The 27,936-nt window shown below is 47.5% G+C and overlaps 1 protein-coding gene across 3 annotated transcripts in view; it reads left to right on the top strand.

Moving 5' to 3' along the window:
• TANGO6 (transport and golgi organization 6 homolog) overlaps positions 1 to 27,936 on the top strand; it is a 171,609-nt gene that overhangs the window by 115,105 nt on the left and 28,568 nt on the right. For all 3 annotated transcript variants that reach the window (XM_040982471.1, XM_040982472.1, XM_040982470.1), the window contains exons 16-17: positions 12,310 to 12,461; positions 17,413 to 17,526. In XM_040982471.1, coding sequence (XP_040838405.1) covers positions 12,310 to 12,461; positions 17,413 to 17,526 — 266 coding nt within the window. The remainder of the gene's footprint in view (positions 1 to 12,309; positions 12,462 to 17,412; positions 17,527 to 27,936) is intronic.

Raw genomic sequence — 27,936 nt, 5'->3', positions numbered from 1 at the left:
TCCTTCTGACCTTGACAGACTGTGATGCCTCCTGGCCATGGCCCACGCGTGGCGGTGAGTTGTACTCCTGAACGGTTCCAAGGAGTCGCTGATTCCCTTGTTGTCTTTCATTCGGTCAGGAGGGAGCCTGAGGGCCCTGAAGTGCAGCCCGGGAGAGTCCATGCTCGCAAAGACAGTAGAGGGTTCAGGAACAATCTCTTGGGGGGCTCTGCACAGTGCCAGCTCTGAGGATACATGCACTTCACTTCCCCGATAAATGGGAACCCCGAGTAGGAGGAAAAGTGGTTCATCTGGATCGCTTTTCAGTGGGGTCCAACATGTGTTGACGTTTTAGCCATTTTACACATTCCCCACGCTGCTATTTTTTCCCCCCTCCAAAAGACATTGAGCTGCAAGCATAGAAAGCATTGTCCCCCAGGAGGCAAGGCCGTGCTGGAGCCGGCTAGGTACTGGGAAGGGATTTAAACACTGTCCTGAAGCTCCTGGAAGGATCTGGTCAGGATTCTGTGATACACAGAGCTGCCTGCCCCCACTGAACCTGGGCTGGCGGAAGAAGTAAGATGAACAGCAGGAGAGAATTTAACTGGATGTAATGGAAGGGAAGGGCTGGAATGCAAAAGTTTTAAAATTCTGGCAGGAGTTCTGAATTGTGCCAGTGTTAAACTTTGTCCAAGGTGATTGTTCTGCCACTCCCTAGAGACGGGCTGTGGGACCAGAGAGCTCCCCCCTCTAAGAGAATAAATCTTAAATCTTTTTCCTTGTCTCAATTATACACTAATATTTTCAGGAGAAAGAAAAGGAGGTTGTGGGAGTGTGAATATTTAGCCCATGGTTGAGACACTTGTGTTTGTACAGTGGTTGGGACACTCACTTCCTACATAGAGCACTGCGGCTCAGTGCCGGCCTACAGATTCCTGCTGCTGTGACTCCAGGAGGCCATAATGATGGCTCAGATCATGGGGTTTCAGCCACCCAGGAAGATGACCTAGTCAAGGATTTATCTGAAGGCAGAGTGTTGGAGAGAAAGGGAGAGAGAAAGATTGAACCATCTTCCATCTGCTGACTTAGTCTCCAAATGACCTTAATAGCTAGGATGGAGCTAAACCAAAGCCAGGAGTTCCATCTGCATTTCCTACATGGGTGGCTGCCCCGCTTCCCTTCCAGCTCCCTGCCTGTGGCCCGGGAAAGCAGTCCAGGACGGCCCAAAGCTTTGGGACCCTGCACCCACGTGGGAGACCCGGAAGAGTCTCCTGGCTTCAGATCGGCATAGCATCGGCCGTTGCGCTCACTTAGGGAGTGAATCATTGGATGGAAGATCTTCCTCTCTGTCTCTCCTCTCTGTATATCCGCCTTTCCAATAAAAAAATAATAAAAATAAATCTTAAAAAAAAGATTTATTTATTTTTATTAGAAAGGCAGATTCATAGAGAAAAGGATAGACAGATCTTTCATCTCCTGGTTCACTCTCCGAATGGCTGCAACCGCCCAAGCTGAGCTGATCTAAAGCCAGGAGCCAGGAACTTCGTCCAGGTCTCCCACATGGGTGCAGGTTCCCAAGGCTTTGAGTCATCCTCTGCTCCCAGATCACAAGCAGAGAACTGGATGGGAAGTGGAGCAGTTGGGAAATGAACCAGTGCTCATATGAGATGCTGGTGCCAGGAGGTGGGGGGTTAGCCAATTGAGCTAACAGCCCCTCTGTGTGTGTTTCTGAAGTTAATCTTGTGCATGTAAAGGGACATTTCAGAAAGCTAATGGATATTTCAGAACATCTTCGGTGCAGTGCTTAGGATAGCGTTTAGGATACTCAAATCCCATATCAGAGTGTTTTTATCTGAGTGCTTGCTCTGCTTCCTGCTCATGTGCACCATAGGAGGCAACAGGTGGCTGCTTAAGTAGTTTGATCTCTGCCACTCGCATGGGAGACCAAAACTGAGTTCCAGGCTCCTGGCTTTGACCTGGTTCAATCCAGGCCACCGTGGGTACCAGTCAATAAAAATCTTTGTTTTCTTTCACTTTCTCTGTGCCTATCAAATAAAAAATGAAAATAAATAAATGAATAGTTTGTAATGTTAGTGAAAAAATGAAATTGAAAATGTAGCTTAACATTTTTTTCACAGTATATAGTGAATGCTTACTATGAAAAAAAAAAACTATACGGGGCAGACGTTAAGTGCGTCTGGTAAGATGCTACTTGGTTTGTCCTCATCCTGTAGGATGAGGGCTAGCATTTTTTAAAGATTAATTTATTTTTTATTTGGAAGAAGATTTAGAGAGAGGGAACTCTTCCATCTGCTAGTTCACTCCTTGGACAGGCCCAAAGCTAGGCCAGTCCAAAGCCAAGAGCCTGGAGCTTCTTCTGGATCTACCACTGGAGTACAGTGGTCCAAGGATCTGGACCATCTCTCGCTGTTTTCCCAGGCACATTAATAGGAAGTTGGATCAGAAGTAGAGCAACTCACATCCTACAGCACCACTGGTGGAGGCTTCACATACTACACCACAGTGCTGGTCCCTACTGCCTGAATTTGAATCCTACCTCTGCCTACAATCCCAATTTCCTGCTCATGCACAGCCCGTGAGGCACATAGTGTTGGCCCAAATATTTTGGTCCATGTCACCAAAATGAGACACCTGGATTGAGTTCCGGGTTCCTCATTTTGTGCTAGCTCAGCCTCAGCTATTGAAAAGTAAACCTAGTAGATGGAAGATCTCTCTTTTAGATAAAACTATATAAATTAAATTATAAAATCTATACATTGGTTTAGTTATATCAATTGAAGCTCATACTTTAATATATATATATATTTACGTATTTGAACAGCACAGCAAGAGAGAGATGGAGAGACCGAGAAAGTAAGCAAGAAATCTCTCCACTTACTCAATCCCCAAAATCACTGCAACATCCAGTTGCAGCAAGTTCAGCATCCAGCTGAAGCAAGGAGCCAGGAATGGAATCCTAGTCTCCCATGTAGATAGCAGGGTCCAAATGCTTGGGTCTTCATTCATTACCTTCCCATGTGCATAGGCAGGAAGCTGGAATGGAAGTGGAGAGGCTGGGACTTCAAGCAGCACTCCCATATAACATACTGGTGTCACAAGCACCACACCACAATGCCTGCAGTCACCGCTCGGGTTTTCAACTTTCACTTTGCCACAAGTTTTTTGAAGAATGCTGTAGTGCTGCTTAATTTCTTTGGCTGTTGTTTTTAAAGAAAGAAAGAAAAAAAAAGACAAATGTTTTGTTTTATTTGAAAGACAGGGACAGGGCCCGGCGGCTTGGCCTAGCAGCTAAAGTCCTCGCCTTGAATGCACCGGGATCCCATATGGGTGCCAGTTCTAATCCCAGCAGCTCCACTTCCCATTCAGCTCCCTGCTTGTGGCTTGGGAAAGCAGTCAAGGACCACCCAAAGCTTTGGGACCCTGCACCCGCGTGGGATACCTGGAAGAATTTCCTGGATCCTGGCTTCGGATTGGCATAGCATCAGCCGTTGCACTCACTTGGGGAGTGAATCATCAGATGGAAGATCTTCCTCTCTGTCTCTCCTCCTCTCTGTATATCTGACTTTCCAATAAATAAATAAATCTTTAAAAAAAAAAAAGGCAGGGACAGAAGGTGGAAATCTTAAGTGCTGATTCACTCCTCAAATGGCCTTTAACAGCTAGTGCTGGGCAAAGCTGAAGCCACGAGCTGGGAACTCAATGCAGGCCTTCAACGTGGATGGCTTAACCGTGGCCGGGAGCTGGACTGAGAAGCAAAGCCAGAACTCCAGTGCGGAATGAAAGCATGCCAAGCAGCGTCTGCACTGCTCTACCAGACACCTGCCCTGGTCCCTCATTTATTTATTTTTGTTGAATAATGGATATTCCACTTTTTTAATCCATTCACAACTTAGTTCACGTTGAAATTCTTTCCATTTTGGAAACTACTATGAACAAAACTGACATGAACATTTGTGCACAAGGTTTTCTGTTGGCACATGTTTTCAGTTCTCTCGATGCCATAGGTCAAAATTGTAGGGCCCTCTGTTGAACACTGCTCTTTCCCTCATGGTATTGTCTTGGCATTCTTGTTGAAAATCAGTTTAGTATAAAACATGCTTATTTCTCAACTGTCAATTCTATTTCATTGATTTGTATATCTACTCTTAGACCAATATGTAAGATCTTGATTATTGCAGTTTTTAGAAAAAGAAAAAAGTTTGAACAAGGAGTGTGAATCCTCCAATGTTTTTTCTTTCACTTTTCAAAAGCATTGATCTCTTCTGGATCCCTTGAATTCATACAGATTTTAGGATCAGCCTGCCGGTTGCTGCTAAAATATGGGAGGGGAGTCATAACTGGCATTTTGGTGGAAATTGAGAAAAATCCCTAGCTAAACTTACGGCTCTTGTAGTAATGTGAATTTTATGTTTTCCAATTCATGAACATGAGATGTTTTGTTATTTCTTCAGGTGTCAATATTTTTGTGGTTTCAGAGCACAAATGTTGCACTTAAGTATTTCAAAATATTTTGGGTCTTTTGGTGCAATTGTAATGAAATTGCTTTTTTATTATTATTTTAATTTATTATTTTTTTGAAGATCTTCTTCCATGATTCACTCCCCAAGTGGCGACAATAGCCAGGGTTCAGCCAATCCAAAGCCAGGAGCCAGGAGTCTCCTCCAGGTCTCTCACATAGTTGCAGGGTGCCAACTTTGGGCCATCCTTGATGCTTTCCCAGGCCACAAGCAGGGAGCTGGATAGCAAGCAGAACTGCTGGGATTCGAACCAGTGCTCATAGGGGATCCCAGTGCATGCAAGGTGAGGACATTAGCCACTAGGCCACTGTGCTGGGCCCTAGAAATTGCTTTTTGTAAGACTATGTAATTTTTAAATATATATTTATTTATTTATGTGAGAGAGAGTAAGGGACAGACAGATCTTCTGCCTGCTAGTTCACTCCCAAGTGGCTGCAGCAACTGGGGCTGAGACAAAACAAAGCCAAAAGTCATGGGTGGCAGAAGCCTGAGTACTTGAACCCTTCCCTGCCACCTTCTCCAGGCCATTAGCAGGGAACTGGATCAGAGGTGAAGCAGCCAAGACACAAATGTATTAGTAGTGGATGTTGGTATCACAGGCAGGTTTGCTTTCTTAATTTCATTTTCTTAATATTCATTGCTATTCTCAGTACTACTGCTGGCACTTGGTGGCAGGAACTTGAGGGCATGTCAGCACGCATCAGTTGCCTGAAGTGCAGTGTGTTACTTTCACTTCAGAGATGAGAGTGAGGCAGGTAGTCAGCTCCCTGAGCTGGTGAGGCCACACCCTGAGATGATTGTGCAATGGAGGACCCGATTCCTCCATGCCTATTGCAGAAAAAGACTTTGCTGTTGCCAGAGACATAGGACGTTCTCAATCATCCCATATATCTTAGCATTCTGTTTTCTACCTTCATCAAATAGAGCGGTCCCAGTGCTGTTCAGCCCATTATTCATCAGAAGAGAAGTTTGTCTAATAGATGATCCTATTTGTCTAAGGTTGTGAGGTAGGATGACTCTGCACCCAGATAAGAGTGCTCCAAGGCATTGTGGTAGAAATGACCATCTAAAGGTTTCTCGCTCTGTGTAGCAGAACAGAGACTACGCTAGCTCACCGAACTCGAGAGTAAATCTTGGGTCAGGATTGTAGCCCAGTGGCTTAAGCCAGGTTTGCCGTGCTGGCATCCTAAATCAGAGCAAACCGATCATTGCAGAGTAATACTGGTCATAAGTCATCATTCTGTCCTTGGAAAAATATGTTGGGTTTTACCTGGCAGCCCCTTAACCAGCTGGGTAGGATGTCTGTTAGTTACTTATTCTTGGTATTTGGAGGAGAATAGTTAGGAAAAGTATTCACTGTCTTCACATCTATGACTCAAAGTTCGTTGGGGTGGGAGAGCAGGCCTGAGCCAAGCAAAGCCAGGAGCGTGGACCTCACTCTGGGTCTCCTCCGTGGGTGGCAGGGGCCCACACATGTGAGCCATTGGCTGCCGTCAGGGTGGGAATAGAAAGCTGGACTGGAAGCCTAGGAGGCATTCTAATATGAGATGTGAGCATCTTAAGTGGTAACTTAACAGCTGTCCCAAATGTCAGGCTCTAACGGTGGGTTTTTGAGAGGATAGGCAAGGCAGGTATTGATGCAGCAGGTAGAATGCCTAGATCCTGGACTGGAGTGCCTGAGTTGGAGTCTGGCTTGGGCTCTGATCCAGCTTCCTACTGCTGACCCATCTAGGAGGCAGCAGATGACAACTGCTTAAGTGCTTGGGGCCTTCTACCCAGTGCGAGAGCTAAATACAATTCCTGGCTCCTGGCTTCAGGCCCATCACCTGTTGTCACAGGCATTGTTGGAGTGAACCAGTGAATGAAAGGTCCCTCTCAGTCTTTCTTTCAAATAAAAATGAAAGTAAGTACCAGACCACACAAAGGCTAAGCTTCACCTTGCAGCACCAGTTTGAATCCTGTCTGCTCCACTTCAGATCTAGCTCCTTGCTTATGGCCTGGGAAAGGCAGAGGCTGGCCCAAGTGCTTGGGTCCCTGCACCCATATAGGAGATCCAGAAGAAGCTCCTGGCTCCTGGCTTTATATTGGCCCAGTTCCTACCATTGCAGCCATTTGAAGAATGAACCAGCAGATGGAAGATCTTTCTCTGTCTTTCCATCTCTCTCTGTAATTCTGCCTTTCCAATAAAAAAAATAAATCTTTTTTAAAAAATGAAAGTAAATAATTTTTTTTAAGAATAATATAAGAACTCGGGCCCAGCGTGGTGGCATAGCGGCTAAACTCCTTGCCTTGAACATGCCGGGATCCCATATGGGCGCCAGTTCTAATCCCAGCAGCTCCACTTCCCGTTCAGCTCCCTGCTTGTGGCCTGGGAAAGCAGTCAAGGACCACCCAAAGCTTTGGGACCCTGCACCCACGTGGAAGACCCAGAAAAGGTTCGGATCGGCATAGCATCAGCCGTTGCGGTCACTTGGGGAGTGAATCATTGGATGGAGGATCTTCCTCTCTGTCTCTCCTCCTCCCTGTATATCTGACTTTCCAATAAATAAATAAATCTTAAAAAAAAAAAAGACCCTCTGTCTGCTGGTTCACTCCCTAAGTGCCCCCAGTGGCTGGAGCTAAGCCAGTCCAAAGCAAGGAGCCAGGAACCTCCTTTAGCTCCTTTAGCGGGTGCGCGGTCCCAAAGCCTTGGACCATCTACCACTGCCCGCTCGGGCCACAGGCAAGGAGCTGGACAGGAAATGGAGCAGCTGGGACATAAACCAGTGTCTGTATGGGATCCTGGCACATGCAAAGCAAGGATTTAGCCAGTAGGGCACCATGAAGCACCTTAATGATATAGTAGTGACTATTTGCTGTCTTTCAGACAAAGGGCGAGGTAGAATCTTGAAATAAATTTAAACCAATAATATCTCATCTGCCTAAAGAAAAATGTAAAGAGCAAAAAAGACCCTCCACTCCTCCTCCAGAAAAAGCCCCTCTTCGATCAGGCAGTTGCATTTTAGTTGTGTAAGCAGACACCAAGGAGTGGTACTGGGCAGCTCCGAGTCCCAGGTTTAGTTCCTAACTAAGTGGCTTAGCAAGTAGTTGCTAAATAAACTAGGCATACATCTCCTCTGTGCAACCTACTGTTGTAAAGAGTTATTCACCATTTTTTAATAGGCTTGTGCATGTATGAAGATGATTTAACATCTTGGGAAACTCATTTGTTTATATGCTAATAATATTATATAAGAATCATGCCATAATTGGGCTGTTTTCCCAACTAAAATTCTAATGGGAAGAATATTGTTGAGTTTAATTGCTTCTTCTGTTAATATGTTTTAAAATTGGCTCTTGAGTCACTTTCAACATCTGTACTGTACTGTCTTAAATCCTTTGTTTTGGTAAATGCAACTTACCGGATGTTTTCTCTCAGTAGATGCAGAACTGACTTAGGAGCGCTGTGCACCTTTCAAGAACATCCCACATTTCACCCATCAGAATGCTTTCTGACTGCAGTGATAGAAATCCCCGACTCCGCTGGTTTCATTAGGCCCTAATGAAGAACACATAACCAAAAGTTCAGGATTGGTAATCCTTCAGCTTAGTAACATCGTTCAGGGCTGATGGACCTATCTGCTAGGCCTCCCTGGTTTCCAGTTGTGTGCAGACTGATTCAGCACACTGCCTTCATACTTTTTGTCCAAGAGGAAGAGCTTTTCCATTGGAAAATGCCTCCAGAGGCAGAGAGAGAGAGGCAGGTGCTGGCATTCCATATGGACTCTGGTGCAGGTCCTGGCTGCTTCACTTCCCATCCAGGGGGACCTGGAAGAAGCTCCTGGCTCCTGGCTTCGAATTGGCTCGTCTGCAGCCACAATGGTCATTTGGGGAATGAACCAGTAGGTGGAATATCTTTCCCTCTGTCTCTCCTTCTCTCTGTAAATCTGCCTTTCCAATAAAGATAAATGAGTATATGTATTTTTAAATGTTCCTGTTAGCTGGTATTGGGCCAGGGCCAGGCTGAAGCCAGGAGCCAGAAACTGCATCTTAGTCTCCCATGTGGATGACAGGGACCCAAGGACATAAGTCTCCCAGTGGACTCATCAACAGAAAGTTGGACCAGAAACTGAGCCAGAACTAGATTCCAGGCCCTTCGTAGGATCTTTAAGTTGGGCAACTAGCAAATTGCCATCCTTGAAACCATCTGTATTCTTTCTAGTCATTTTATCACTGAAGAAGCCTGATAAGGGTGGCTGCCCCCCCCCCCAAACCTCCCCAAGGCTAGAATTCACAACACTCCAGTTATACTGCATTCTAGGGACAGAGAAGGGTCATGAGAGATCAGCAGAGCCTCAGCAGGTAGGCACAACGCTGTGAATCCCTGAGGAAGAACAGGTTTCAGCAAGGCTGTGATGGATCCTGGCTCTGAGTGTGCGATGTAAGGACATACAGTGCACAGAGGAGCTGAGGACAGTGTAGCTGCAGTGAGCGGGCCAGCTTGTGCAGCCCTTGCTGCCGAGCACACAACCAGCAAGGGGGCCCACAGCCAGTTGGCCAGGGCCAGCATGAGGTCCGATGGTGTCCTGGTTCTGAGGTGGAGTGGTTAGATGGGGGTCCCTTCTGAAAGGACAAACACTGCAGAAGGAGTACCAGGATTACTTCAGGACAGCACTGCAGTGTGACTTGTTCCGGTCACGCCATGCTCTTGGCCTGCGCTGGGTCTCTGAGAAACAGTCGTGTAACTTTTTCATGGAACACAGAACTTGCACTTCGTGCTCTGTTCATCCTACACCCACCCACCCACCAGCCGGTTTGCCTAGGTCTTCACAGGGTTCTCCCTTCTGGTGCTCTCCTGAGAGCTTTTCCCTGAGCCCCACCTCTGCTTTCAACAACCTCCTCCCCCACACTCCCCTGCCCAACAGTCCTTCCTTGTCTGCCCAGCCTTGAGAGCTGCTGTCTTCTCCCCTGCTGAGTAGGTCTCCTGGTTCCCAGTGCCTGGAGCGCAATGCCGGGACTGCAGGCTGCGATTCACCAGATGAGTGAATGAGATGGCTTGTGCTTCTCTTCTGCAGGTGCTTCTCTCCCCGTGAGTCTCTGTTCCTGCTTCCATTGGCTCCTGAAGGCCATGCCTCTTTTCCCTTTTCTGCCTTAGCCATTAGGAAATGCTTAATTCAGTACCCTCCTGTTCCCCTAATCTTTGTTAGCAGTCTCTTCTTCCCCTAATGTCTGTGGGTGCCATGGGGTCAGGGACTCAGCTTTCTTGCTTGTGATTGGCTTCCTGGTGCCTTGCCATATCCCTGGCACACAGTACATGTTCAGTGAGTGTTATTAGGTTAATGAATGAACACATCTAGTATACCTTTCCTTTACCAGTTACTGTTTCTCATGCACTCTGACCTCTCATTCTGCACTCCCCGTCCTTAGGGGTTTCCAGACTTCTTTTCCTTTTCCCAGCAGAGAACCTTTTTCCTTTCAGGACAGCAGGTCCCACCCCAGGGCACATGAATGTGTGCCTTTGCTTCCTTTCCTGGGCCCCTCAGGCTGATGGTCCTGATGACTAAACCTAAGGTGACTCACAGCTCCCATTCTGACAAGGGAAAGGGGCCCGAGTCCACACAGTCTGACTCATGTCTGCTTGGCCCAGAGAGGTGAAATGATCACTCAAGATCACACAGCAGGACCCAAAGTGGGAGCACACAGCAGAGTGAGTGGCATTCCACAGTACAGGAGAGGAAAGTGAGTTTTCTCCTTATTTTTAAAGATTTATTTATTAGGAAAAGGCAGATTTATGGGAAAAAGGAAAGACAGGGAGAAACATCTTTCATCCACTTGTTCATTCCCGAATTGACCACAATGGCTAGAGCTGAACTGATCTAAAGCCAGAAGCTTCTTCTGGGACTCCCACATGGGTGCAGGGTCCCAAGGCTTTGGCCGTTCTATAGGACTTTCCCAGGTCACAAGCAGGGAGCTGGGAGGGAAGTAGAGCAGCCAGGACCCCAACCTGCACTCATGGGATCCCAGTGCTTGCCAAAGGGGAGGATTAGCTAATCAAGCCATTGCACCAGGCCCTGGAAATACCTTAAATGTAAGCTACCATGAGAGTTGGGTGACAGCCTAAATTGGCTCTGTTTAATCTTCAGATTATTTAATCCCTCTGTCTTCATCTATATCCTCTCTCTCTCTTCCTTTGCAGTTTTACATTTAATGTAAATAGTTGAATCTAAGATTGGTTGGTTAATAAGGAAGGTTAATGTATATGTTTTTACATACTGGTTCTGTTAACATCTCTCACTTAATGCTTGAGGAGACAAGGAGACTTTGTTGATGCATAGAATTTTTCATTTTTTAAAAGCATTATGTATGGTTTTTTTCTTTAGCAGATTCAATATAGTTCATAGATTCAGTTGTAAGAATGTAATGATAGGGCCCTGCACAATGGCTCAGTGGTTAAGGGCCTCGCCTTGCACGCCCGGGATCCCATATGGGCGCCTGTTCATATCCCAGCACCCCCGCTTCCCATCCAGCTCCCTGCTTGTGGCCTGGGAAAGCAGTCAAGGACGGCCCAAAGCTTTGGGACCTTGCACCCATATGGGAGACCCGGAAGAGGCCCCTGTCTTCGGATTGGCTCAGCTCCGGCCGTTGCGGCCGCCTGGGGAGTGAATCATCGGACAGAAGATCTTCCTCTCTGTCTCTCCTCTCTGTATATCCACCTTTCCAAAAAAAAATAAAATAAATCTTAAAAAAAAAAAAAAGAATGTAATGATATTCGCTTCCTCTCTGTGTGAGGCTGTGCACGTGCACTGCCTCTTCACTGGCTGATCCCAAGCATCTGGAGCAGGGCCTCTCGGTACACACGTGTCACAGCACTGAGGACTGTCTCTTCCCTGTCTGCTGAGGCCCCAAAGGCCCTGATGGGCTCTTGCTCACTTTGCTTCTCTGAGCAGGCAGCATGACAGCATAGGGAAGGTGCAGAACCTAGGGCTGGGGTCTACACTAGGAGACACACTCAGTGTTTGAGTGATCATATGTGATGGATATGCAAAAGTTTATTAGGTGACATATATAATATGCTCATTTTTCTTGTGTGTATATGTGTATTTTCTGTAAATTTTTTTTCTAAATTATTTTTCATGACGTGTTTCCATAGGCATGGGGTATATGTGTATTTTTAGTTTTATTTCTGTTTTTAAGATTTATTTATTTTTATTGGAAAGTCAGGTTTATAAAGAGGAGAGACAGAAAGATCTTCTCTCCATTGGTTTGCTCCCCAGCTAGTCGCAATGGCTGGAGCTAAGCTGATCCAAAGCCAGGAGTGAGAAGCCTCCTCCAGGTCTCCCACATGGGTGCAGGGTCCCAAAGCTTTGGGCCATCCTCAGCTGCTTTCCCAGGCCACAGGCAGGGAGCTGGATGGCAAGTGGGGCAGCTGGGATATGAACTGGCGCCCATATGGGATCCCAGTACATGCAAGGCAGGATCTTTAGCGACTAGGCTACTGTGCTGGGCCTGTGTGTGTTTTATAAAGTTCCCCATAGTCTGACTTTGAAGGCAACTTAACATGAAGGGGAGTGCTTTCTTCGCATCTATAATCTCTGCCTGCGATTTTAGAACGAAGTTGGGATTCTGTTTGCTTGTTCACATGAATGTTCCCTCGCCTGGAGTTTCCTCCCAGAGCATGATTTTCAAGCAGTCAGGCAAGCACTGTGCCTGATGCAAGGACACAGCGCGGTGGGTTGAGATGCTGTCAGTACTCCTCCTTTAAGAAGCTGACATTTTGTTTCAAGCAGTTTTGACCTCTCCCTGTTTTCCACAGGGGACATGGTCTCAAAGTACCGGCAGCCTCTAATCCACACCTTCCTGAGGGGTGCCAGAGATGCCGACAGCAATCACCGGGCCAGCAGCCTCGCCAACCTGGGAGAGCTGTGCCAGCGGCTGGACTTCCTGCTGGGCCCCGTGGTCCATGAGGTATGCTGGCTCCTTCCCCTGATTCTTTTCCCCCCTTGGACCCACAATAAATCTTGGCACTGGGAGTCAGGAGACCTCCATTCTTCCTCTAGTCCTGTTGCTGCATCCCAGTGAGACACAGCAAGTAAGTGATTCTCTGTCTTTCTCTGGCTTGAGAGATCCATTTTATTTATTTGAAGGGCAAAGTATCAGGAGAGAGAGAGATCTTGCATCCACTGGTTCACTCCCTAAATGGCCTCAACAGCCAGGCTGGGTCAGGCGGAAGCCAGGAGCCTCCTCCAGGTCTCCTGCACACAAGCACTTGGGCCACCTGCCATTGCCTTCTGTGGTGCTTTAGCAGGGAAATGGCTGGGAAATGGAACAGCCAGGATTTGAACATGTACCCATATGGGATACTGGTCCCGTAGGTGGCAGTTTAACATGCTGTACCACAGTTCCAACCCAGCAAGTAAGTCACTGATCTTCTGTAGGCTTCGCTTGTCTCATGTATATATTGAAGGTTTTATTGCAGGTTGAACATCCCTAATCTCAAAACCCAAAATCCACAACTTTTTGAGTGCCAGCATGATGCTCTAAGTAGAAAATTCCACACCGAGACACTTTGTTAAATGCACAAAATTAGTTAAAAAAAAAAAATAGTACACAGGTGTGGGCCTCTAACCCACTTCAAATATACACACATGATCTTTGCATCCCGTATCATTGTGCCTGAGTTTGATGCCATGTTATACCTTCTGCCTTCAGCTGTCTACCCATGCAAGGAAGGCCCGTGCAGTGAGCTGGTGTAACTGGGCTCCTGCCACCACCAAGGGAAACAAGCATTGTGTCGCCAGCTCCTGTTTTGACCTTGGATCAGTCCTGGCTGTTACAGGTGCTAGGGAGTAAAAAAGAGCAAATGGGAACTCTCTTTATTTCTCTGCCTCTCAAATACCTTCCAGCAAGGTGTTTAGGGTACACATGAAACATAAATTAATTTCATGTTTAAAGATTTAGGTCTTGTGCCCCACAGTCTCTCGTTATGTGTATTTAAATGATCTCATACTTAAAAGGATCCAAAAAATGGAACAATTCAAACGTTTTGGGTAAGAGATAGTGAGCCTCTGGTAAGAATTTCTTCATTACAAGTAACAGGAAGTCATGTTAACCCACCTGAGGCAATGAAAGATGATCGTAAGAATTCTGAAGTGACAGAAACCCCAGGAGAAGGGTAGCTAGAAGAGGAACTAGAGTTAGACTCAGTCGCTCTGCACTCTGCAGCAGAAATTTAGCTTTTTTTTTTTTTGTTTTCGCTATTGATGTTGAATTTTAGCTTGCTTAGAGAGCATTATAAGTTCTTTCCCAATTTCTCCTTGTTTTTCTCAAGAGCTGTGTTGCTCAAAACCAATCCTGGACAGATAGATGCTCTCACGTTTCCTCCTTCTCTGGCAAGGAAATGTGATCTCTGTGACTTGCAGTGACAGGCCTGTCCTCCGTGCCCGTAAGCAGGATGTGCCCTGGGTGACAAGTCCAAGGAGCTGCTTTTCATGTGCTGCCCAGAATTCCCCACACCGGAGCTCTGAGGGTTTACCCAAAGCCAGTGCCTCTGATCCCACTCACAGACGTCAGTGCAGTTTCCTGAGCAAGGCCTGCAGGATGCGTAGGTCCTTCAGGGGAAACCCTGAGCAAGCTGCAGCGGCCACAGTGGTTTCCCTCCTAAGGTAGGGTGAGGGAGCTGAGCTCGTGAGAATTGCTGGGCTCGTCGCCTTTGCTGCTAGGCTGCCCGGTCTGCAGATGGTCTGATTCAGACAAGGTGGCTGGCCAGCAGAGGAACTTTGGGGAGGGATGCAGAGACACATGGAGATAAACTCTGTCATATACACCGTCCCACAGGCCCTTCCTCTCCTGGGGTTTCCCATAGTCTGGTCTTGGCAATCCTACCATTTGCATTCTCTTTATACACTTCAGTGATGCTTGGTGTACACTGGCTGTGATGGCCTCCTTCCTCTGTTGGCTTCAGCTGACCTCTGGTGTTTCCAGAGCTTAACTCTCCTCTCCCTTGTTCTGCTCTCTGAAGTCAATGTGATTTTGACAATGGACCAGTGGAGCTGAAGCCTTGTACCATGTGGGTTAGTTACCAGAACAGAGACATTGAGTCTCAGAGGCAGGGGACACAAAGATCACACAGAACATTTTCATTCCCCCTGGGAGGATTTAGAGAATAGAAATCTGATGCCATTACATAAATTGATAAAGACCTCACATCATCTGTCTACCATTACTAAGGCTTGTTAGGGCAGCAGGGGCAGAACCCAGCGTTGTCAGTGCCCTTGGCTTTGGAGGTGAGAGGCTGGCCAGGTAGAGACTCATTCAAAGTGGGAAGTGAGGGAAAGTGACATTGCCCCCGGCTGCTTTCTGTGTTGGCTCTGAGCAGCAGGAGAACAGCATTACAAGCAGGTCCTGGGAGCTTAGCCTGAGCACCTGAGAGCTGTGTGGCTGTCTGCTGCCTGATGCCCGTGAGACGCCTTAGAATCCTGTTGCTGATGGTCAGCGCAGTGCAGTGAGGCCAGAGCTGGTAGAGGCAGATGCTGACAGGAGGTCTAGGCCAGGAAGCTGTGATCCTCCAAATATGGAAGGAAATGTGGACTAAGAAGGAGGCAGGAAGAGCATTTCAGGACCTCTGCTTGCTCATGACCTGGCCAAAGTCTGCCTTTCTTGCCTTGGCCGTCAAACCAAGTGAGCTCAGCCAGTGTGTGTGTGTCAAGAAGGACCGGACCTAGCTCCAACTTGTCTCTCTGATCTCACCTTTTACCTTGTAAATACTGAGCCTGAAAATGGAGGCAGCTATTATACTGTGGCCTGATTGGAGGTCGCCCAAGGAACTCCTCCCAGGACCGAATTGCTTCCACCGTTAGTGCCAGAGGCGTAGCAGACCCTGCAGGCTTTGGGGTGAGGGGGTACCAGGTCAAAGGCAGAAGCAATTTACTAGGTTATCTTGAAAAAAAAAATAGCCCAAAAAGAGTTGAGCTTTTCTGGGATTTCCCTTCATGTACAAGCTGCAAGTTTGTCAAATAGATGTACAAGTTGATTAAATGCCAGGGCATCACAGATGCAATTATTTTTGAGAGTGAGCTGCTTCTAATCTCTCTGCCATCACTGATTAATTAGACACTTTGAACTATGCCCAACTGTTTGAAAGCTGTGAAAAATACAACCTGCATAGTGAAGATTTCTGTGCAAGTTTCTTTCCTCATTTGTGCCTGCATGCAACCATTCTTTAACCATAATGTGTGTTTCCAAACACACATTCTGGCTATTTTCTTATCATGGTTACACATCCCTCTACTGTCGGCCAAGAAATAAACTCACACAGAAAAATCCCGTAACAAAAGAGTAGTAAGAGGGTTGGTACAGTGGCTCTGCAAGCTAACCCTCTAACCTGTGCCACCAGCACCCCGTATGGGCACCGGTTAATGTTCCAGCCACTCCACTTCCTGTCTGACTCTCTGCCTGTGGCCAGTGCCTGAGAGAAAGTAATGGAGGGTGGCCCAAAGCCATGGGACTGTGCATCCACATGGAAGACCCAAAAGAAGCTCCTGGTTCCTAGCTTCAGATCAACTCAGCTCTGGCCATTTGTGTTCATTTGGGGAGTGAACCAGCAGGTGAAAGACCTTCTCTCTCTCCTTCTATCTCTGTAAAATCTGCCTTTCAAATAAATATAATTTTTTTTCTTTTTTTAAAGTATAAGAGAGGCCAATTGAAGAATTTAGACATACCTTTTAAAATGCTGCCATCACTAGCCGTACTTGGAAAATATATGATTTTTTCTCGTGAATCTTGCATGCATGCCTCAGAAAGGACTGAATCTGTTGTTTCTCTATCTTGAGATTGTAGAAGGTTTTTGTGTCGGCCTGCAGGGAACTGAGTGGGGGTAGGGCAGCTGGTCCAGGGCCTAGAAACCATCTCATTTATGACACATAATTATCGGGTATTATCATAATACCTGACACCCTGTTTTCCAAGTACTACGTTTCTCTTCTTTGCTGGAATTTTAAAGTAACTGAGCCAAGAAAGGCTCATCCCATGAGTGAAGAATCCCAGGCAGGAAGTATAGAATTGCCCCTGATGACTCAGCCAGAGTGTACCCCATCCATAGGGACAAGGGCACAGTGAGAAGACCAGCTTGGCTGTGTCTGTATTCCCCTGGCCTGAATTGGTCTTCCCTGCGGCAGCATCTCCATGCCAGGCCTTGAATTCTGAAGCTGCCTCAGCCTACTCCCCACAGGCCTCGGAGGTCTGTAATTAATGTCTCCAGAGGCAGACAAGGAACAGTCTTTCTCAACAAATTGAGAGAAAATATTTGCATTTGATCTTATTCCCCTTTTTATTTGGGATGGGAGGGTGGGGAAGGATACATAAATTGTACGTGTGTTCGTTTCCACACCCTAACATCCCATGTGAATCCGAAAAGCGAGACGGCATCAAGATCTCTACCCCTGGATTTCTCTTTCTCTCTCTCTTTTTTTTTTTTTTATGTGGGAGGAGGTATTTGTTTATTTTCATTGGAAAAGCAGATTTACAGAGAGGATCTTCCATCTGCTGGTTGGCTCCCAAATGGCCACGTTGGCCAGAACTGAGCCAATCCAAAACCAGGACCAAGGTGCTTCTTTCAGATCCCTCAGGGGCTTAAGGACCTGAGCCATCCTTTGCTGCTTTCCCAGGCTGCAGCAGGGAGCTGGATGGGAAGTGAAGCACCTGGGATACAAACTGGCATCCACATGAGATGCTGGAGGATTAACCGGTGGAGCCATTGCACTGGCCCTGCATCTCACCTCTTTTATTGAGGATGAGACAGCTGGCCTGCCTCGCTGGAAGCTGGGTGGTTCTTGTTACATGTGTCGACTGGAACCCAGTTGAAAGGCCACAGGTGACTGTGCGATTGAGTTTACATTGACTTCTTTCCTTGCCCCACTAGGTAACAGCCTGCCTGATCGCTGTGGCAAAAACAGATCATGAAGTTCAAGTACGCAGAGCTGCCGTTCATGTGGTTGTGCTGCTGCTTCGAGGACTCAGCCAGAAAGCCCCCGAGGTCAGTCTGCCCACTGCCCACTGCCCACTGCCATACCTCTTAGCAGCTGGTCTGCTTCCCAGTCTGCATCTCCCCTGGGCAGGCCTCAGGCCTTTTCCCCAGATGCACTCCCAGCGTGGTGATTGCTGCAGGCAAACTAGAGCCCACTTTTGTAGACTGAGGCTCTGTGTCCTGGCATCCTCCTGCATGCCGGCAGTTCCGAGGTGAGCTTGCTGGAAGGCAGTAGCCCTACCTTGCACCTTGCAGTTACCCTCCAGTGACTCCCTGCCCTCCCTGACTCACCTGGTGGCTCATGCAGCCTTGCTGAAGGGCCTCATGGCGGATGTGTCCTCTCTGGCTACGTTCTAGCATGAGTCCTTAGTTGCTGCATCGGTTGAACTTTGTTCTCCCTGCAAGTGGTGGGTCTGGCCGGATTACTCCCTGTTGCATGGTCACTGTAAGAAGTTGATCTCTCTCTTGATGTGTGCTGGGAATGAGTGACATCTCTAGTAATTTCCTTCTTGATTTGAATGGACACCCACTCTCAGTTGATTTCACAGAGAGAGTCTGCACAGTAATTCACTTCCTGGCACCCACAATGCTTATCACACATTACAAACTAACCAAGTGTCAGGGAAGCTGTTCCAAGAGTGATTTTTTTTTTTGTCACACACACACACACACACACACACACGTCCAGCCTTCATTCCTGCTAGAACTTTGCCATAGCAAGGCCTCCACAACCATTCGTATGAACATGGATTCATCACTCACCTTCTTCCTTCCCCGAATGGCCCTGTTTTCCCTCTCACTGCTCACCTGCTCCGGTGTCAGCCCAGAAGCTGGGTCATGGCATTTCCCTGTGGCCACTTCCTGCTGCTCTCCCTCCTCATCTGCTGTATGTGGGTGAAGCCTCGGGTGGAATGAGTTTATCTGGTGTGATATGTCCAGCTACAAGGTATAAAAACAGCCAACAACAATGGGTCAAACAAGTGAGGGTTTGTCTTGCATCACGAGAAATCCGTAGGTAGGTGGTAGTCATATAGCTGCTCGGTGTCAGCGGGGCCAGTGCTTGCTAATCCTCACGGCTGACACGGCTGGGGGAGGCTGAGCTGGCTGCCTCTCAGGACCTCCTGCAGAGAGAGAAACAGCTCCCTAACTGGCAGTTACCTCGGATTTTGATGGGATGGGGAGGATAGTGTGTGGATCATAAGTCAATAATTCACCTAATGAAACAAGTTGCAATGGGGTGGGGCTATGCTGTACAGAGGGAGTTAAGGAAGATCCGTGTTTCTCATCTATTGCTAAGATTTGCAGAACTGTTGGCAGATTCATCTTATGTGACCCAAGTTAGCAGAGGGAAACCAAGTGAGGGATGAATAGGAACCCTGTACCACTTTTGTAACTTTTCTGTAAATTAAAATAATTTCAAAATAGAAATGACAACACTAACTAAATCTATAGGAGCTGTGACTGTGGCATACAGAGTCAAGCCATCACCTGCGCTGCTGGCATCCCATATGAATGCAAGTTTGGATCCCAGCTATTCCACTTCCATTCCAGTTCCCTGTCAGTGTGCCTGGGAAAGTAGCATAGCATGGTCCAGGCGCTTGAGCCCCTGAAAGCTACATGGGAGACCCAGAAAAACCTTCTGGCACCTGGTTTTGGCTTGACCCTTCCTGGGCCTTTGCAGCCATTAAGGGAGTGAAACAGTGGATGCAAGATAACTCTCTCATCTTTTCTCTTTGTCTTTCTGTAACTCTGCCTTTCAAATAAATAGAATAAATCTTTGGGGGAAAAAAATCTATAAGATTTTTGTAACTGCACGCACTGTTAGAGGAGAGTGTGTGTGTATGTATGTGTGTGTGTGTATACGGCAGAGTAAATGTCTAGTTAGCAAGGGAGAGAAGTCAGGAGTCTGTGTCCCAGGGTGGGACAGGTCAGGAGCCTGTGTCCCAGGGTGGGACAGGTCAGGAACCCGTGTCCCAGGGTGGGTATTTAACACAGTGACTCAGATGCTGCTTAGAATCTACATCCTCTGTTAAGAGTGTCTGCTTGGAGTTCCAGCTCTGCTCCTGTTCCCTGTTAATTCACACTTTGGGAGGCAACATTGTTGGCCCAAGTACTTGGATTCCTGCACCCATGTGGGAGACCCAGACTGTGTTCTGGTCTCCTGACTTCTGCCTGGCCCAGCCCTCACTGTTGAAAGCCTTTGGGAAGTGAACCACAGGATAGAAGATCTTTCTCTCTCTCTCAAATAACATTAAAAACTGGCACTGTGAGTTAAACCACTCTCTTTAACTCTGCACTTCAAACAAATAATGAAACCTTTTTGTAAAAAGTCATATAAAATGAAAAATTTGTTCAAATTTTCCAACTTATGTGTATCCAATGGGAACATCACTGCCTGTCTGAGGAACGAGCTGGAAGATTTTTGTTGCTGTCAAAAGAGCCATGTGAATGAAAGATCTCCAAGTTGTCTCTTCTGCATCCGCAGAGCCGTGTGAGCCGCGCTTGCTCCGTGAGTGAAGAAGGGGAAGGGGGTGGGACAGAGGCCGAGTCCTCTGCCCAGTGCGTGCTTGCGATCAGGTGTGTTAAATCTTGTAATCGTAGGTGTGGCTATCATCAGGGCAGCTTCCATGAGCAGCACAGATCACCGCAAAGCTCTCCATCTGGGGTTTTGCTGCAGGGTTCTGTTTCGCCTCCAGGAATGGCTGAAATGAAAACGCTGCTTTGTTAATGAAGTTTCATGTTCGTCCTCCCACCCCCACCTCCAATCACCAGCTCTCAAACCATAGCGCGCCGAGATAACTCCAAATTTCAGTGACTTCCCCGTTGCTTGTCACTCCTCCAAGGAGCTCTGCAGCTAAGGCAGCTTGGAAAGAAGCCAGAGCAGAGAGGCCGGGATCAGAAATCAGACGTCTCCACCCCTAGCCCATGGGGTCATTTGCATGTTTTCCCACCATAGACAGTGTTCTATATGGTGGGTGCTATATCCACATTAGACACAAACAGTGGACCCAGGTTCATTTCTATCAAAATTCTCTTTTTTCTGCTTGCCCTGATGACTTCTTTATGTCTTGTTATGTAGCGTTACAGCCTGGGAGAAGCCAGAAGGAGCCCACTTGAAACCCGCCCCGCCTGGCACTTGCTGAAAAGCCAAGTCAACTGGGCATCCCCAGCAGAGGAGCTGTTTTAAGATCTGTCCTTTCTGCTGGCCTGGGTTGCAGGACAGACCTTGTCAGTGTGGAGGAGAGGAGCAACGGCACAGCTGGAGCACACGAGCTGAACCGCCCAGCCCTCCCTCAGGGGTCCTTGCACCGTTGCTGCTCCCTGTGAGCCGTGTCAGTGTCAGAACTGCCCATACTCTTAAGGTCACCCCAAACACAGCAGCTGGGGCAGTAAGTGCTGAGCAGTGACCAAGAGCCCAACCTCCATCAGGTGACCATTGTAACCTCTGGATGTGACATGCTGAGCATCCCCTGACGTCAGCATGGTGGGTTGCAGGTGGGCTTCAAAGGGCAGCCGTGTACAGCGGCAGGAGCAGCTGTCCTGGCTGTTCATCCAGGGGCAGAGTCGATAAGCTGTTCCGAGGGGCGCACAACGCTGTCAGGGTGTGGCAGAGAAATCCCAGCTGTTCTGCCCCGAGGACCAGGAGATGGGTGCTGCTCTGCTGGCAAGCCCCTGAAGTTAGAAGAGATAATCACCTACTTAAAAATAAAAGCAGAGGGCCCGTGTTGTGGTATATGAAGTAAAGTCTCTGGCTGCAGCGCCAGCACCCCTTACACCTGTTCAAGACCTTGCTGCTCCACTTCCACTCAGTTCCCTGCTGATATGCACAAGAAAGCAGAAGACAGCCCAAGTACTTGAGCCCATACCCACAAGGGAGGCCCATTAGAGGTTCCTGGCTCCTGGCTTCAGCCTGGTCCAGTCCCAGCTGTTGTGGCCATTTGGGGAGTAAAGCAGCAGATAGAAGACTGTCTGTGTCTCCTCCTCCTTCATGAACCTTGCCACTCAAGTAAGTTAAACAACAAAACAGAACAAATTAATTAATAAAAGCAGAAACAAACAGTTCATTGGGGAAGAACAGAATCTAGAGACTGCACAATTTAACATTTAAAATATCCAAATTATAATCAAGAATTACTAAATAGACAGGAAGCCAGGAAAATGGAACATAACAAGATGAAAGAAAGTCTATTGAGACCAACTCCAAGGCAATCCCTTACTGGGATTGTCAGATAAAGTTTTCTTCAAAAATGAGCAAAAGCCAGAAGCATCTTCCGAGGGAAGGGTTTGGGATAAACTAGCAGCCGAGGCAGGCTTCTACCCGGGAATGATTTTTTGTTTTTAATTTAGTGCAGGTTTTTTATATAGTTACTTGTCTTCTAGTTTGTTGAAGCAATATGTTAGATTTATTTGCCACAGTAATGTCTGCCAAGGGCCTTGGCCCCAAGCACTGCAGCACACTCATGCCAAGAGCACAGGCTCTGGTGCGTAATTATGCTGTTCTCATCTACCTTGTGGTGCCAGGACAGCCAAACCAACTGACTTAAACTTCTTCCTCTTATACTGATTTTTTTTTAAAGTATTTATTTATTTGAAAGAAATAAATAGTAAAGACAGAGAGAAAGAGAAAAGCTTGTATCTATTAGTTTACTTTCTAGATGACTGCAATTGTCAGGACTGGGCTAGGCGAAAGCCAGGAGCCAGGAACTCCGTCTGGGTTTCCAATGTGGATGGCAGTAGGCCAAGCACTTGGGCCAGCCTCCGCTGCCTTCTCTGGATGAGCAGGGAGCTGGATCAGAAGCAGAGCAGCCGGGACCCCGCCCCGCACCCCTGTGGGATGTTGTCATTGTGGGTGGTGGCGTGAGCTGCTGCTCCAAGGTGCTTCCCCCCCCATGCTTAGTCCTCATGGTGCTGCGCTCCAAGGTGCTTAGTCCTCATGGGAGTGGTGATAGGCTTCTTCCTTTTCTTAGCACCACCGTGACATCTCAACACAAGGTGAAGAGTGGGCTCTTTCTGAATGTTGAAGTCAGATAGTTTGCCCATCTTCCAGTTGCTTGCCAGCAGAGATCAACCTTTGCTGACAGGAATTCCTTCCCTCTGGGTCTCTGCATTTTCTGTGGTAGCCAAGACCTCAGCCTCAGTCGTGAGGATTTATGCAAAACCTGCGTGTTGGAGACAGCCTGCTTCAGAAGGTGGATCCCAGAGACCCAGGAGTGATTTTTTTCCCCCTGTGATTCATTTTACTTATTTTACTTATTTGCAAAGCAGGATTACAGAGAGAGGAAGGGAGATCTTCTGTCTGCTGGTTCACTACTTCAGTGATCATGCCTGGGAAACTGGAAGCCAGAAGGTTCTTCTAGGTCTCCCACATGGGTAGCAGGAGCCCAAGCGCTTGAGTCAGCTTCTACGGCTCCCGAGACGCATTAGCAGGGAACTGGATGAGAAGTGGAGTAGCCAAGACTAGAATCAGCACTCAAATGGGATGCTGGTGTCAACGGTGGCGGTTTTGGCCACTACACCACAACACCGGCCCCCTAAAAGTATTTTGTTTTGTTTTGTTTTTAAATTTCAAAGTCAGGCACACAGAGAGGAGGAAAGACAGAGAAGAAAATCTTCTGATGATTCACTCTCCAAGCGGTCTCAGTGGCTGGGGCTGAGCTGATCTGAAACCAGGAGCCTGGAGCCTCTTGCAAGTCTCCCATGCGGGTGCAGGGTCCCAACAAGTGCTGAGGCCTGCATGCAAGGCCCTGGGAGCCAGGGAGGGTTAAGCAAAAGTTTCCCACACATCCACACCTTCAGTTTGGATGTCACAGCTCCAGGCTGTGAGGTGGTCAGCATTTGGTTTCCAGTCTCCCAGTTGGTTGTGCTCTGTGATGGAAAGCAGCCTGGGAAATTAGCACAGGACCTAGCAGGATTTGTCCTTCAAGACTAAGTGGAACAACAGCAATCAGAATGCCCAAGGTAGTCACGAGGCAAATGTTTGGAATAAGAGACTGTCATAAATTTACATTTCCAAATCCCTCCAAGCCCTGCCTCTCTTGACCCTGTGAACATTCCCGGAAGTCACAGCTGTGTGCTGTGCACCTGGCTTGGAGGGAAGCGCAAGGTTACCACCGAACGTCCACCTTGGTCAAACGTCCATAGCTCCTCAGGGCAGTGGGCTTTGGTTCTGGAAGAGACCGGTTAGTCCCTTGTTCAATGTCTACAGAAGAACAAAGGTCATTTGTATAGGAAAGAAAGGTCTTTTTTTTTTGGCTATATAGTTTTGTTTTTTTTGTGTGTGCAGGGAAGGTCTTTTGTGTGATCTTTAAGCTGGCCCTTCACTGATGGGAAGAACACTGTCTAAGGAGCACCAGGGCCTGTCTGCCGTACCCAAAGCCTCGAACACCTCCCCCCAGTGTTGTCCAAATAACCCCAGGGTAGGCCAGGCCAAGGAAAGGAAGGGAACTTTCCATTCTGTCTGTGAACTGAAGTGTCCCTGCTTTCTCCCCAGGTCCTGGTCCCTGCTCAGTCCAGACAGGCATGGGGTGAAGCCAGGACACAGGCGCCACATCTTCAGGATGGACGAGTGCTTTCTGAAATTAGGCAGTGCACACAAGCCACATCCATATGGAGCCGGGGTTTGCCTGGCCCCTCTCAGCAGTGGAGCTATGCCTACTGGCTACTGGGACATCATTTCAGAGCAGAAAGTGGGGGAGGAGACGGCTTACACACGTCCAGGACATTTAAAAGGAAGTTCTTAAAAACTTGTCGTTTTACTTGTTTGAGAGGCAATGGGAGACTGACAGTGAGAGAAGCAGGCAGAGACTCACTCCCCAAATGACCAGGAGCTGGAAACTCAACCCAGGCCCACACAGCAATGGCAGGGATCCAGCTGCTGAAGTCATCGCCTACTCTCTTCCAGAGCGTGCACCAGCAGGGAGCTGGCTATGGGAGCGGAGCCAGGAGCCAAACCCAGACACTCCACCGTGGGATGATACAGACATCCAGTGACATCCCAACCCTTACAGCAAGCGCCCTCATTACAGCACATATTGAAATTCCTCAGAACCCTCCCTGGCCTCCCCCCTGCCCCCCGACAATAACAACAAAGACCTGATATTCACAGTTTCAGTACCACAAACACCTTAGCCCTCTTCTTTGCAGAAACATGAGACTATCAGTCATAAAGAAGCCATTCTGTCATCAGAGTCCAAAAGGAGACCCAAAAGAAAGGTTAAAAATCACTCTTAGGTGGGGCCCAGCATAGTAGCCTAATGGCCAAAGTCATTGCCTTGAACATACTGGGATCCCATATGGTCGCTGGTTTGTATCCCGGCAGCCCTGCATCCCATCCAGCTCCCTGCTTGTGGCCTGGGAAAGCAGGATGGCTTAGCACTGCACTGCTCTAGCTGCTGCCTTTGTCATTGCGTGGGTCCTCCTTTGTGTCCCTGTCCTGCCAGCCATCATCCTTTGTGGTCACCAGGGACAGTGGAGTCGGGGTCACCTGTGCTGGTGTGATCCTAACTAGCTACATCACAGTTTCAAAGTCAAGGCTCTGAGCTTCCCTTGTCCTCAGCCTTTCAGGCTGGTCCTTGTAGCCACATTTCGAGACGAACCTGCTCTGAGTGGGGTTCCCTGCCCAGCCCTCTCCCCTTTCTCTTCCTGTAAGAGCCAACACCACATCCTTGGAAGACACAAGGGCCAGTGGTTCTAGCCTGCCCAATTCAGAGAAATGGATTCTGGCATTTGAGTGGAGAAGGTAACGAGATCTGGAAGGATTCTGATCATGATACAAATCTTTGGCCCTCACTGTCACATCCACTCGACTTAACTGAGGCATGAAGCAGGAATTAGATGGATTAACGTGTGTTAATCACCTTATGACAGACAGCAGGAATAGCAAATGCTCCTAACCATTGTCCTGGTTGTTGCTGTTAGTATTGTTACCACCACCACCAATTGCTACTGCTACAGCAACCTGGCTAGATTTCTTAAATAAAAATTTTAAAGATTTATTTATTTGAAAGGCAGAGTTACAGAGAAAGGAATGAGACAGAAAGAGATCCTCCACCTACTGGCTCACTCCCTGGCTGGGCCAGGTTAGACTCCTACATGGGTGCCAGGGGCCCAAGGCCTTGGGCCATCTTCCTCTGCTTTTCCAGCATGTTAGCAGGGAACTGGATCAGAAGTGAAACAGCCAGGATTCAACCTGGTGTCAATATGGGATTCTGGTGTTGTAGGTGCTATTTTAACTGCTGAGCCACAATGCCAGCCTCTTAAATGAATTATTGTAGGAAGTAGTGCCATGCTGTAGTAAGCTAAGCCTTTGACTGTGGCATCAACATCCCGTGCAGTTGCTGGTTTATGTCCTGGCTGTTCCACTTGCAATCCAGGTCTCTGCCTATGGCCTGGAAAAGAAGTTGAGGATGGTCTAAGTCCTTGAGTCCCTGAACCCATGTCGGAGAACTGGAAGAAGCTCCTGGCACCTGGTTTAGAATTGGCTCAGCTCCAGCCATTGCAGGCATTTGTGGAGTGAACCACCAGATGAAAGATCTCTTCTCTGTCTTCTTTCTGTAACTCTGCCTTTCTACTAAAAGTAAAATAAACCTTTCTTTTTCTTTTTTTTTAGCTTATTTATTGTTATTATCACATTATTATCATTTTATGATATCGTTCTATAGACCCTGGGATTTCCCTTGTCCTCTCTCTTAATCCTCCCTCCCATTGAGTTCTCCAATATTATTACAGCAGCATAGTTCCTCATAAACAGTTTTAAGTCCATCATTGCAGGCATGGACAATGGCAAGAGGATGCAGCATCGCATTGTCAAGAAACACCCAGCAGTTTCACTGGGGGTCCATCCTCGATCCTGAAGTAGCACTATATCCTCCCATCTGGATACGTCAGTCTCTGTTACGCAGTCATTATACATCCCTTCAAGTGAAAAGTTACAAAGCCAAACCAACAACAGGAAGAAAGACAGAAATTTACAATGCCATGAAGTTAAACAACATGCCACTGGATCTGATAGTGTCCATTGCGCAGTAACTATACATTCCCTCAAATGAAAAGTCACAAACCAAATTAACAACAGGAAGAACAAAGAGAAACTTACAATGCTGTGAAGTTAAGTGGCATGCTACTGCATAACTAGTGTGTCACTGAAGAAATGAAAAAGGAAATCAAGAGCCTTCTTGAAGGAAATGATGCTACTGTATGGGTCTATGAGTATATCTCATGGATTTTGATGTTTTTGTTTTCGGTTTCATTGCTTCAAAACACCTTTTTTTTTCTCATTAAATTCTGTAATGGCTCACAATAAATCTTTTTTTTTTTTAAAAAAAGAGTTACTTGGGCCTGGCAGCGTGGCCTAGCGGCTAAAGTCTTCGCTTTGAACGCCCCAGGATCCCATATGGGCACCGGTTCTAATCCCAGCAGTCTACTTCCCATCCAGCTCCCTGCCTGTGGCCTGGGAAAGCAGTAGAGGACGGCCCAAAGCTTTGGGACCCTGCACCCATGTGGGAGACCTGGAAGAAGTTCCTGGATCCCAGTTTCGGATTGGCATAGCATCGACCGTTGCGCTCACTTGGGGCGTGAATAATCGGACGGAAGATCTTCCTCTCTGTCTCTCCTGCTCTCTGTATATCTGACTTTGTAATAAAAATAAATCTTTTTTTTTTTTTTAAAAAGGGAATTACTTTAGAAGTCCACCAAAGGTATTTTTATATTGATTGATCTGGTGAGATTCAATAAGGAAACAACTTACTTGATAGCTGTAACTTTTAAAATAATTTTTAAAGTTTATGATTTATGCGAAAGGCAGAGAGAGAGGTGAGAGCAGAGACAGAAAGAGATCTTCCATTGTTGATTCACTTCCCAAATACCTGCAGCTAAGGACTTGGTCATCCCAACGTCCGGGGCCAGGAACTCACTCTAGGACTCCCACGGGTCCTGTGCTGTTTTCTGCTGCCTCCCAAATCGAGCATTAGCAAGAGACAGGCAAGGAGCGTGGAGTGGGTTTTGAAGCCAGGCACTGTGGCAAAGGGTGCTGGCATCCCAGGGCTGGCCTAGCTGCTGTGTCTAGTGCCCACCCAGGGCAAGCTTTCTGTACCTTGCCCTTTGTCCTGTCATCTTCTTACCATCTTTGGGTTCTCAAAGGCAGATTTCGTTACATAGAATTCACTCTGGCAGCTCTCCACAGATCTGACAGTTGCACAGGCACCCTCATTCTCTCTTTTTTTAATTAGTTAATTTTTATTGGTAAGGCAGATATATAGAAAGAGATACAGAGAGAAAGATCTTCCATCTACTGGTTCACTCCCCAAGTGGCCGCAATGGCCAGGGCTGAGCTGATCCGAAGCCAGGAGCCTCTCTGGGTCTCCCACATGGGTGCAGAGTCCCAAAGCTTTGGGACGTCCTTGACTGCTTTCCCAGGCCACA

The sequence above is a fragment of the Ochotona curzoniae genome, unplaced genomic scaffold, assembly GCF_017591425.1.
Source record: "Ochotona curzoniae isolate NIBS_2020 unplaced genomic scaffold, NIBS_Ocur_1.0 contig_3622, whole genome shotgun sequence".
NCBI lineage: Eukaryota > Metazoa > Chordata > Mammalia > Lagomorpha > Ochotonidae > Ochotona > Ochotona curzoniae.
The sequence above is the reverse complement of the archived record's forward strand: the minus strand, read 5'-3'. Positions and strand labels throughout refer to the sequence as shown.